This window comes from Vigna unguiculata, chromosome 10 (genome assembly GCF_037176805.1).
Source record: "Vigna unguiculata cultivar grain cowpea cultivar isolate G323 ecotype 2 chromosome 10, ASM3717680v1, whole genome shotgun sequence".
Taxonomy (NCBI): Eukaryota; Viridiplantae; Streptophyta; class Magnoliopsida; order Fabales; family Fabaceae; genus Vigna; species Vigna unguiculata.
The window spans coordinates 49,206,436-49,219,064 of record NC_140801.1 but is presented as its reverse complement, the minus strand read 5'-3'; the positions used below and the strand labels follow the sequence as shown (position 1 = coordinate 49,219,064).

Sequence of the window (12,629 nt, the reverse complement as noted above, 5' to 3'; positions counted from 1 at the left end):
TGTTTTATAATCTTGCTTCCTTGTCTTTTACATATAAAAGTCTGTGATTAATAAAATAGTATTATAGTTTATATAAAATGACAAATAACCTTTGTCGCTTTATTATCCTTTTATATTAATCACAAATTAAATAGTAACCACTCAATTGGAAAGTATACAAATTTGGAGTACTCAATAAATAAATAAAAAAAATCAACTCATAAAAAATTAATTAAAAATACAGAAATTTGTAAAAATTTGAAATTTAATTAATCCTATACTCAAATATAAACAAAGTATAAATACATAGCTTGAATCCATATAGCAAACTTAAATACATTAATTAAAATTATAATTGAGTTTTATTAAATAAATTATTTAAACATTTAAAATATTACTGTACTTACGTTGATCAGAAATTAAAGATGGACACAAAATTGACTAATTACTGAAACTTTCTTAAATTATATATATTATAAATGAAGAGTGTTTCATAAAATTAATAATTAAAAAAATTAAAATATCTCATAATTTAAATATTTACACTAAATAAATTACAAAATTAGGTATTATATCCACGTTTGTGAAGTTGACAAAACATCATAGCACAATAGACATCCCAAGTGTTCCATTTATATTTTCTGTTGTCTCAACAACACACACCTCATCACCACTGTGCTAACCCATTGTTTTACTCTAAATTACAATGGGTTTGGGAGAATCATAAAAAGTAGAAGAAAATATTACTAGCCATTATTCAAGGTTGGTTGGTGAATTTGAATCTATAGTCACTTTAATTAATGTGAACATGTTAAAATAAGAAAAAGAAAAATACATGGCTAGTGAAATGAGAATACTAAAGTCAAGTTTATATAATAACGACTCAAATATATTATAAACTTTTCTCTATTTTTTAAGTAATCCTAGTAAAAGCTCATATATTACTTTTTGTATGCGTTATTTAAATTTCCATAATATTTCTTGAACTTTTATGACTAGTTCACTTAAATTTTTATTTAGAAAAAAAAAAGAGAATTTTGTATTGGAGAATTATTTCCTATTTAGTGTAATAATTATCCTATAAAAAGTGGCATGTGCATCCAATGATGATATTGAAAAATTTGGTGCATCAGCCGTCCAAATGTTCACATGCCACGTGTCAGTATGAAACTGTTCGGATCATATGACTGTAGAATCCTTTCCCAGTGGACCCCACCAATTAGCAAAGACCACGAAACGGCACCGTAAAATCGGTCCAAACCACTGCGCTTGTGGAAACCGACAACGTAAAATGAAACAGAAAACAACATTAGCTGACACGAAACCCATCGTCACCTCTAATAAAAACTATCATCTTCTTCTCCAATGTTTCTCATTTTCATGATCTCATTCTTTTTTTTCTTCCTTTTCAATCTCTAACTTACTTTCACCTTCAGCTACCCGATCTTCAATTCCAATCCCCAAATCAAATTGTTCAGCACATTACTACCCATCTGGAGATTTTGCAATTTCTAAATGTTACGAGCTCTTTGGCCCCCTTCGAAAATCGTGTGTAATCTGGTGAGTTTGCGAAGAAATTCCAAAACTTTGTAACGAATTTTGACGAAATTCAGAACCTTTTTTCTTTTTTAATTTCCTTTGAATTGGATGTATACTTATTGCAGTATAAGTACTATGTGTTTCCGTTTCTTTTTCATACCTGATGTAGGGTTTTGTAGTTCCAATCTTCTTCATCTCAATGTTTATTTTGAATGAATAGTGTATGCCTCGTCATCTGAACAGAAACTAATCAAACTATCATGTATGGTAAGGGTGCTTATACCAAAGATGATTTCTGATTAATTGATGTTAGAAAAAAAAGAGATTGTAATGCATGTTTACTAAACTCTACACAGATAATGCATAATTTTTATTTTTTATTTTTTTGGTTTTGCTTACTTAGTTGCTGACATTTTTGTTTAGCACAGAAATTATGAAGAATAAGTGAAGTGATGGCCACAGCAGAAGTGAGGGCTGTGTGGCAGAGAGCTGTTAATCGTTGCTTTGTTCAAGAAGACGCAAAAAGAGCCCCAAAGTTGGCTTGTTGTCAATCTTCGCGTGCAACATCAAAATTGTTTGATTTTGGTGTAGCCAGTGCTGCTGATGAATCTGATCATGGTGATGTTAATGTCACCCTTTTTAACCACAAATATTCTTTTTCCAATGTGAGTCCAGACTCAAGATGGTGGTTGCAATTGCAACCTAACTATGGTATTCAAAAAGGGTTAACCTGTGAACAGTTAAATGCATTAGAGGACGGAGTTGAAATTTTGAAAGCTAGAAATGGAAATCAAAAAAGTAAAGATGCTTGTCGCTTTGGTGATGAGAATCATGGCTATATTTATTCCATGGCAGGCGTGGCAGAGGAATGTATTGAAAAATCTCCAGAAAATTCTGAACAAGTAGATATGATGGCTAAACATGAGAGAATGGATATTGATTCTGTAAGCTGTTCGGTGTCCAAGGAAGCTAATGATTTCTCCATGGATTCCGAGTATTCGTGGATTGGAGTTGAGAAGGCACAGCCATGGTGGCAAACTAGAGATATAGATGAGTTAGCTTGCTTTGTTTCGCATAAATCACTCAACCATATGGAGAATTGTGACCTTCCACCTCCTCGGAAGTATCTCAGTGGACAACCAGGCAATGATATCAGTGATATCAAAATAAGAACATCATTTGACAGGGAAGCCTTCTCCAATTTCAATGCTCAAGCTAAGGGAAGTGTAGAATCAGGATTAGTGCAGAGGAAGTTGGGGCCTTCAACCATCAAAAGGAATTTACATTCTGATTGTGACAAATACTCAAGGTATCCTCTCTTCACAGTTATTGGTTCACTTGGTTGCACCAGGACCTTGTTGGTATAATTTACTCCCAAAATATTTTTAATGGAACAGGTTAAAAATTGAGAAATGGTGTGGTGTGGGAAATTAGTTCATCTCACCTTTTTTTTCCCAGGTCTCATGATTCTGTTATAGGACTTTCATTCATATATCTTTAGTTTTGCTCTGATTCCATATTAGAAAGTGAACTTACGCTTAAATCTTGACTACAATAGACTCTTAGTGACTCTAATACCATATTAAGCTCTGATAAAGTTAGTGGAAGTGGAACTTATAACTAATTTAACCTCACTAAACTAACTTGGTAAGGAAAGGTTTACCTCTAGTTTGTATATTATAATTTGATCTTATTTCTGACTGATGTGGGTTTGATTTTATCTTTAGTCGATGTGATGTGAGCTTGAGTGTAAATACACAGTGTCCTTGACGTGAAGGAATGTATTGAAGATTCTACATTGACAAGAGATAGGACTAATTTACTATGAGATAGGACTAATTTACTATATATAAAGAGGGACAAAGTTCATCTTACTAAGCTAGTTTTCTAAAGTTAAATTAAATTTAAAGTCTCATTCCTAATATGATATCAGACCCTAATATTTTGAGCAAACTACAGACACTCTTTAGTTTCTTAAAAGTAATCACGTGTCTTGACTACTTACCCTTTTACGGTTTACATTAACTCTTAGGAGAGTATATGGTGTAATGTATTTCTTGGATAACATGAGATCTTAGAATAATGCGTGATGTTGGAGTAAAAGTCATCAGAGGAAATTTAACGAAACCTCAAAGAGTATCACTATTATTTTGTTTGACTTATTTTTTTTTTTCCTGTTGTTGAGTGGATGGAACTAGTTTAGAATATGCAGATTGAGTTTCATTTGGAGGCATGTGATTTGGTTTTAAAACCTATCTTGCAATTCTTTTACAGTTACCCCACAATCTATGGGGGCCTCACAGAGCAAATTTTTGAGGAAGACCCCAGCAAAGTTCAACTCATGGAAGCATTGTGTCATTCTCAAACACGTGCGAGGAAAGCAGAGGAGATAGCAAAACAAGCTTGTGCTGAAAAAAGGCACATTCTTGCCCTGTTCTTTATGCAGGCATCACAACTTTTTGCCTATAAGCAATGGTTTCAAGTGTTGCAGATAGAGTCTCTTAAAAACCAGCTTGAGAACAAGGATGAGCCAAGTACTCTCTTCCCAGGTAGGAAACTTGGCAAGAGAAAGCAAAAAATTGGCAATGCCAAACAAGAAATGCTTGAAAAGGCAAAAGGTGACATTACAACATATGCTGTTGCATTTGCTTTAGGATTGAGTCTTGTTGGGGCTGGCTTGCTTTTAGGATGGACCGTAGGTTGCATGTTACCTTGTTCATAGTTTTGTAGGATTTAGAGTCAAGTGTTGTTTTGCATGAAGATTGGTAAACAGAGTAAATTGACGAGTCCAAACTCTACTGGTTTTTTTGTGGTGTTTCTTTACTGTGTTTTTATAATACACTGATTACCACTAATTTCAACATTTTTTTGTGCTGTCATCTGCTGGGTATAAAAATACACTGTACTGATATTTTAAATATCTTTTTAATATATTTTAAAACGTTGAAATTAGTGGTAATCAATGTATTATAAAAACACAGTAGAGAAACAATACAGAACCAACAGAGAATCCAAATTCGTAAGTTGACTAAATTATTGAAAGAAGTGCAAACAGTTATATTAATTGTATTTAGTTTTGTATATTTGGTAGTCCTTAATATACATTCTGCAATGTATTTATGAAATGTGTACCAAAATATCCTCAAAGAAATTGCATAGTTTTAACTTACTTTCTTACTGTAATTTAAGTTATTCATATTAGTATAACTCATCTTTAGTACTAATAACTATTGTTCTAATTATAATAAAAAACATAATTCCAATTTTTTATAAAACACGTTAATTAAAAATTACATTGAAAATAAAAAAAAAATAATGGAGTAAATAAATTTAACTCTTCTAAGAAAATAGTATTAACTCTCTATACCAGAAAACTCTTTTTTTCTGATACAACTTTTTGTAACTGTTATTGATATATAATATTATTATGGCCCCTTTTAAAAACACTTTAATTTCTATGTTTTACTTACAAATATATTTATAAAACTATATCATTTTAATAAAAACACATGTGAAGCTAGTGTGTTTAAGCCAGTAATTAATACATCAAATTATAAAACACGTATGAGTATAAGTATAATTGAGTATGATTTATTTTATTTTATTTCCCATGTACTCAAGCTGCTGTCTGTGAAGATCATCAGTTGGTGAGAATTGATGTGATGTCACTTTGAATGAGACTAAATCCTTCTTCTGATGTAACCCCTGATATTTGGTGAAAAGAACAGAAAAATAAGATGAAAGAAAAAAAATCTCTTTATGTTGAATATTTTCCATATTATTATTATTATTGCAACACTACAAAACAATCACAGAAAGCGTTTGTTTTGTTTGGCTTCTGCATTACCACCCTATGAATGGCTAAAGGTATAACAGCTATTAACACTATTGTTTTAAACTACAGCATGGAGATTATATATCCATAGTTCATTGTAAAACAATAATATGAAAAAAGAGAGCCAAAAAGGTATCTGTTAATCAATGAGCATAGTTATTCGAATAACAGACATAGATGACCGAAAAAGGCACAAAGCATAAATTTGAATTCCTCTTTATAGCAAAGGAATGAAATCCTTGCACTATTCTCAACTTTATGGAACAAGATTGAAAGGGGAATTACCATTCTTGTTGTAAAGACATTGGAAGTGGAAGTATCTAAAGCTGCATGTGCCAGGCTTGTATCTGCAGTGTTCATAAACCAATAAAAAACACATCAACCAGTTAGAAGCTAGCACAATATCACATGCCATGTTCAACCTTCAATATGATTCTCAAATCAAAACAATACCTTCTCACGTGTGGAAAAAATATGGTGACCACACTTTTTGTTGTCAAAGAAATGACTCAAAAGATTGTCCCACTACCAAACAAAACCACTTAAGTTGTGCTTGTCTCATACACTATCCACTTGCTCCCACCACTGTGTCCCCTTCGTTCACTTCCAAACCTGCTATTCAAGCCCCCTGACACTGAATTCTAGCACATTTTCCCCACACAAAACCAACATGTGTTTTTTGGACTCTTCTCTTTTCCATTGAAAATATTGTCATTCAGTTCCAGTAGCAGTTGAAACTGCTCAGTTTTTACCATTCAGCTGTTATTATGTATGTCTCTGCTTCAATTCCACTGAACAACTTGCTCAGTATTTTTCTGTTTCTGTCCTAACTCCACAAACCACTCTTCTAGTGCTCAGATTTACCTGTTTCAGTCAAAGCACATTCCCATTTTCCATTGCTTGCGTCCTGTCTTTGCTCCACTAAGTGAAACTGTTCAAAGTAGTTAATCATTTGGATGGATAATTTAGCTAAGCCCAAATATCTGAATAGTATTAACACAACTCTCATGACAAGACATATAGATAGTGTAGGACTAGAAATTAATGATGGTCTGATAGCGGTCTGATAATAGGTGAAACATTAAACTAAACAAATAACAAATTTCACTATGATAGACTCCAACTTATGACACTCATACCATATTAAAAAATAAACTTTAATCCTAATTCAATTTTATAAATCCAGCTTGTGAGATGAGATAACATTGGCTTATATACTATAAATTAAATTTATCTCTGATCAATATAAGATTTTCAACATTGGTTGCACCCAAACATAGGATAAGACTCCTTTTAGAATATCTGATATCATATGGTTAGTTTTCACACTTTTATTTTGATTAAGATTAATCAGTATCAATGTATCATGTATTTTGAAGATATAATATGATTCATAAATCATATCAATTTCGTGCGTGGTTGTTTTTCCTCCGCAAGAATTCAATAATTAGGATGTGTGTACCAAAAGCCAAGTACGAAAAATACACCTATATAGAAGTTAAAACTGAGGATTGAGGACCCCCACTGAGCAATAATATGCAACAGAACAGTTTTGTATTACTCTTTCTTACCAAGGAAGAAAAATACACCACCAGATAACAGATATTAGGTCCAGTATATGGATTTTTGACCTAGTGCTGAGATCTTAGGCTTATCTGTTTATCATTATTTGAGAGGTCTGGTTTAAAGGGCAAGGAGACAAGTTAAATGGTCCTGTATGATTATATTTTTGGATGGAAAACGTGTCGTTGATGAGTACGGATTTGGGGTTAGAAAAGTGATTCTCAGAAATAGCATAAAGTCACCACAGCACAAACACATGCAGTATCTTTTGTATACACCCATTTACCCATTCTACCTCTCTCTTTTTCTTCCTTTTTTTCAACTATATTATATATATATATAACGAATATCTTTATCATGAGTATCAAGAACTGATATAGAACTAGGATTTATTCTACAATTAAACACGTTGAGATCATTCTCACAGATGCAAAGCCACATTGCAGAACCAGTCCCACAACTGCATAACTATAAGATTTCAAAAAAGGAGAATAAACAATTCACACAGATAGATAAGCATGAGTACTGCACAATAGTTTCACTTCCAACCGTTCTAATGTCATTGTATTAATTGTTAGAAGGGAGAGTTTTACTATAAGTAGATTACAAACTTTGATTAGTAAAGAAAAGAAAGTAAAGTTGAGCTTAATAATGATGAAACTGTTTGTCATTTATTTGGCACATGCAAATAAACACTGGAATGCATTTGTCGTTGAAATTCGATGAAAAGAAACAATTACTTTAAAAGTTGAAAGTTGACAAGTTAGACCTGAAGTTTATGGTGGAAGAGACACCTCTTCTTAATGATTAATACTGTGCACGGAATCATAAAATCATGGTTCAGAAAAAAAATTAAGCTTAAAATGGAGAGATTATTATTTACCTAAACCTTTGATATTTCAAAACTCAAAACTAGATGTGCACTAACATGTTACAAGTTGGAGTATGAGTTTTAAGGTCAAAGATAAAGCAAAAAATATTCGTGACTTGTTGATTTTATGGAATCCATCCTACCTTAAAAAAACAATTTATATGGTTGTTTTCTTGATATATTACATTTTTTTACTATCAATAAAGACACAGATGCTTTTATTTTTATTACTTAACTTTTGTATGATTCTTAAACACTTTTTCTTTATTTATAATCAGATATTCTTTGGACATAATTTATGTTTACGAATTAAAAATGCGGCTATTAAAATTTGTACGGAAAATAGTAAACAAGAAATAGTTATAATAGTAATAATAAAAGAATATCTTTCAATTATTTATCTTTCCTATTTAAAAAAATAAAAGAATAGTAATAAATCTATGAAATGAATTTTTATTTTTAATTGGTAAAGGAAAGAATTGTATGATATTAGAGTAGTGTTGAAAAGTTGGCATTTGCAAAGCAGAAAAAGAGTGGAGCATTGATGGTTAGTGGATGTGATTGATTATTGGTATAAGAAGTGTGAGTAAGTTTCCTACAATTTACATATCAATTCAATGCTCCACATATTTGGTTACTTATATCACAATTATTATTGCCCACATTTTCCCCTCTTCTTTCAACTTTTTCCTTTTCTCTTGTTAACCTTATTTTTTTCTCATATGTTGTTAATAATTACTTTTTGGACCAGGATACTTTAATTCTTCAGGTTTTTACACCAATTTGCCATTTCTTTCTCTTCGTTATCCTTCGGGGTTTTTTTTTCTTTACAAATATAAAAAATTATTTTTATTATGATTATTTTAACTCTATATTAGATTGTTAAATAGTAATTATTTGTGTCAAACAATTTTTTTTCATTATCCTTTTATCAATTCACATCTTTTAATGGTATAAATATATTAGAGTTAAATATGTTTTAAGATTTATACTCCGATATTTAAAATTCGTAATGTCTCAAATGTTACATATTTTTTTTCTAAACTTTAGAAACGAATGGATATAACATTTTTAAACTTAACATCTTTGATTTTTTTCTTTTGGATTTGTTAAATGGTATTTTAAGTTGACATTTGAGTTATAATATGTCAAAATGATGTATACAACTCAGACGTTATTCTCGAACTTAAAATAGAAAGATTACATTTATTTATTTTTAAAGTTTGGAACTTGAAATATATCAAAGTTTAAATTTGAAAAAGTACGACAAATTCTAATTTTGTGTCAAAATTTAAAGACTAAAATTATATTTGTCTTTTTACTATGTCTTAGAGTAAGAAGATATGAAAACTAACTAAAAGAATAAGAAAAATAAAATTACATCTTTATCAAATAATCGCTTCATTCATGTTATAATTAGGAGGATCACACAGACAAAAAGAGTAAACAAATTTGAGAAAAAGAGTGTGAGATAAGTGAAACATAATTCAAAAAGTAGTTTATTTGATATTAAGTTATTTTTAATCTTCATTTTTATTATCATTCTAAATATTAAAAAAATACAATACTAGAACTTTTATATTTTATGAAAATTTTCCTGCAAATTTTTACAAAAACTTATAAAAAAAGTATCCTTCGTAGTTTTTCTTACGAATTTGAATTAATAGGTAATTCCTTCTATATAATTTAAAATTCTCAAGAAAATATTTTGTAAATTTTTTTATGAAAAATATCTACAGCAAATTTTCTTGCCATAAAAATCCTCAACAATTTATATTTGCGAAAAAAATCAATTCTAGAAACAGATTACATATTTTTATAATAATTTTCTTACATATTTTAGATTCGTAATTTTTCTTGAAATAAAAAAATCCAACTAACTTTTTTTATGAAATTGAATTTGTAAGTATATTTTTTTCAAATGTTTTTTATAAAAATTTTTCAAAAAAATTTTATAATAATTTAAAAAATATATATTTACTCTTTGAGGCCTAGTATTTTTATTTTAATCTTTATGTAATTTTATTAAATTTTAAATTCCATATATGTTGATAAGTTATATATCTTGTAGTTTAATTAAATAAACTATTTCTTAGTGATATTTAAATGAATAGAACAGATTTAGTTAAATAAACTATTCTTTATATGCTTAATTGAAACCTAACAATATGTACTTAATGTGAGATAAATAATTAAAACATGTAGGTTTTGTCAACTAGAATGGAAACTTTTATCTCGTTAAGGGACACGAAAAATATATTTAATTCTTTGAATTCTTTAATTAAGAATGAAAGTTTGATTCCTTGAGTAAAGAGTATAGTCACAAGTTACCATTTCATCCGGAAAAGGGATTTACTTAATAGAAGTTTCTTAGTTACAAGAATCAATAAAAGAGATGTAGATTTAAACTTTCAAAAATTATAGTTTTGAAAGAATTAAATTGTGACACATTAATGTTTGTTGAAAAACACTGTGAACCGATATTGACATTTATAATTAAAGGTTTAATTACTCAGATTACTCACTTTTGTTCAGATGTGTAAGTTTGGTAAATGTGTCAATTTAGTCTTAACTATTGAAAGAATGTTTTAATCAAGTCTCTTTCAGACAAAAAATACTAAAGTCGTTAACTTAATTCATGACTTTTACCACTCAATTTTAATATAAATATCAATACTTAATTTTGTTAATTTTGTAAGTCATTTTAAATATCAATACCGTTAATGGTATTAATAGTTTTTCGCTGAAAATGATCTAATTGAGACATCTTGTCAAAAGTTAAGACTCAATTGACACTTTTTTTAAAAAAACGGATACCAAACTGATACATGTAAATAAAAGTGGGTACCATCCGACTCATTGAAATGTTATTTTGCCCCGTCAAAGTTCTGGTTTCCAATAAAAAAATCTTGCCCCATTAATCTTGTGAATGGGGATTGCCGAAAGTCAGAGAAACAATAACCACGTTCACGATATTATATACTAAAAACCGAAACATCTTGGTTGAGTGTTTCATGAATCCAGTTTCCTTAAATCGAATTTTTTTAAAAATAAAAATAAAAAAATATGAAAGGTTCTAGTAATAGGTCAATTTGTTGTCACATTTTCCCTGAAAAATCCAAATAGAAAATGACGAAAACCCCATCGTTGTTAATTTTCCATCAAAGTGTTACTTGCGCCATTTGTTTGTTACGTGAATATCACAGGCCTCACATAAAACGGAAACACCCTTCAGACCAAATGCTTGATTCTTAGACAACGTTATGCCACCAAATTAGCATAATTCCCATTAAGTCACTTAATTATTCATTATTTTCATTTCTAACATATACATTCTTCTCCACAGCTCAAACGTAACATCATTGCATTGCTGCACGAAATGCCCATAACAAATTAGTTAATGACGTGCTAAATTTTACTTTAATCAAGCTAATTATTTTGTATTTCATTACCCATTCCATCCACACAACAATATACACACACATATATATATACCTAGTATTTGACTAATGTTTTCTTGCTCTCTGGGTTTTATTAAAAATCAAATATTTAATTTTTTTTTCTTGAATATGATTAAAATGACATTAAAATGCTGATTAATATAGCTTGGTAGTTAGCAGAGTCAAAGTAGGGCATGCAAAGGAAGAAGAAGAAGAAGAAGAAGAATGGTTGGCACAACACTCTAGAATTTCCATAAGCAAGGTTTTAATTTTAACGTTAAAGCATCTTTGACTTCTCAAACCAAAATTGCCAAACACGGTTTAACGAAAGCAAATTGTGTAGAGTATGAGCGTAATGAAACACATCCACGAAAAGAAAAACAAGCAATAGAGTGATTCAACTTAGAAAAACTCTTTCTTGCAATGTAGGAGTGAGATTATGTTGAAAAGATTATTATTAATTAGTAAAAAATTAGATGCATATAATTCATGAACACACGGTCTTTATCTGAAAGAGACCCTTCATCATAATCATCGCCATCGTAAAGGTGTTACTTCAACGAATTGAGACAAATTAAGCATTTGGTTAGAAGAAAAATGTTTTTGTGTATAATGTAATGATTCAGCATCTCCGTCATTGTGCACAAAGCTAAACGCACTTTTTTCACGAGAATAAAATAAAGTGAAAGATAGATAGATAGATATATAGATAGGTATAGAGAGAATCATGAAGTGCCCTCCAACTTCAAAGATAACACAACACAACCACATGGGAAAAATAAAAAATAAAAATCTAAGACTACTACTATTCACAGTACCTAGTATTTGAGAACACCGAATATAAACAACTATGCTCGAATCCCTATCTCTAATTTTGATCCTCCATTCTTCTGTTAAAAGGATAAAGACAACAAAATAGGTTGTTCTAATTAATTATCATTACCATTTACGAGTAAATTGCAAGATTAAAGAGCTTCAGAGATAGGTTAATTAACAACACTTGCTACTTATAGATTAAAACAAACCTTGCACGAACTAACTTTATAACTGAAACTTATATATACACTAAGGATAAGGATATGTTTGGATAACTTTTTTCAAAAATATTTACCGGAAAACATGAACTTTATTCGTGCTAAGGACAGCTTATGAAATATTTAATTTTTGCTTAAACTAATGCTGTCACGAAGATAAGTGATTTTTTTTCCTCGTGCGTTTAAGTCAATTTATATACTTAATTTTTTGAAAGAAAAAAGATAGGAGTTGGAGAAACTAATTTATCTTATCTTCCACGAAAATTAAGTAATATTAATTATGATAAGTAATTTGGTGGCGAAAAGAATTAGCGAAAATGTTATTATTAACAGAACTAAGAGTTATAATTATTGTGAGGAGAAGAACA

General features: G+C 29.8%; 1 protein-coding gene across 2 annotated transcripts; it reads left to right on the top strand.

Moving 5' to 3' along the window:
• Positions 1–1,271: 1,271 nt before the first annotated feature.
• On the top strand, positions 1,272–4,687 carry LOC114167564 (uncharacterized). Of its 2 annotated transcripts, none has more exons than XM_028052664.2 (3): positions 1,272–1,539; positions 1,942–2,827; positions 3,793–4,687. In XM_028052664.2, exons 2-3 carry the CDS (start codon positions 1,971–1,973, stop codon positions 4,238–4,240), a joined length of 1,305 nt encoding a protein of 434 aa, XP_027908465.1. In that variant the 5' UTR covers positions 1,272–1,539; positions 1,942–1,970; the 3' UTR covers positions 4,241–4,687. The 2 variants fall into 2 exon arrangements, with proteins under 2 accessions (XP_027908465.1, XP_027908466.1); XM_028052665.2 differs by having other exon boundaries at positions 1,288–1,539; positions 1,947–2,827.
• Positions 4,688–12,629: the final 7,942 nt, after the last annotated feature.

What these genes read in the sequence shown, in the direction of transcription:
- LOC114167564 (XM_028052664.2), top strand. Translation starts at nt 1,971, where the DNA reads ATGGCCACAGCAGAAGTGAGGGCTGTGTGGCAGAGAGCTGTTAATCGT. An exon ending in GATTGTGACAAATACTCAAG is followed by an intron (nt 2,828 to 3,792) that starts GTATCCTCTCTT and finishes ATTCTTTTACAG; the next exon opens with TTACCCCACAATCTATGGGG.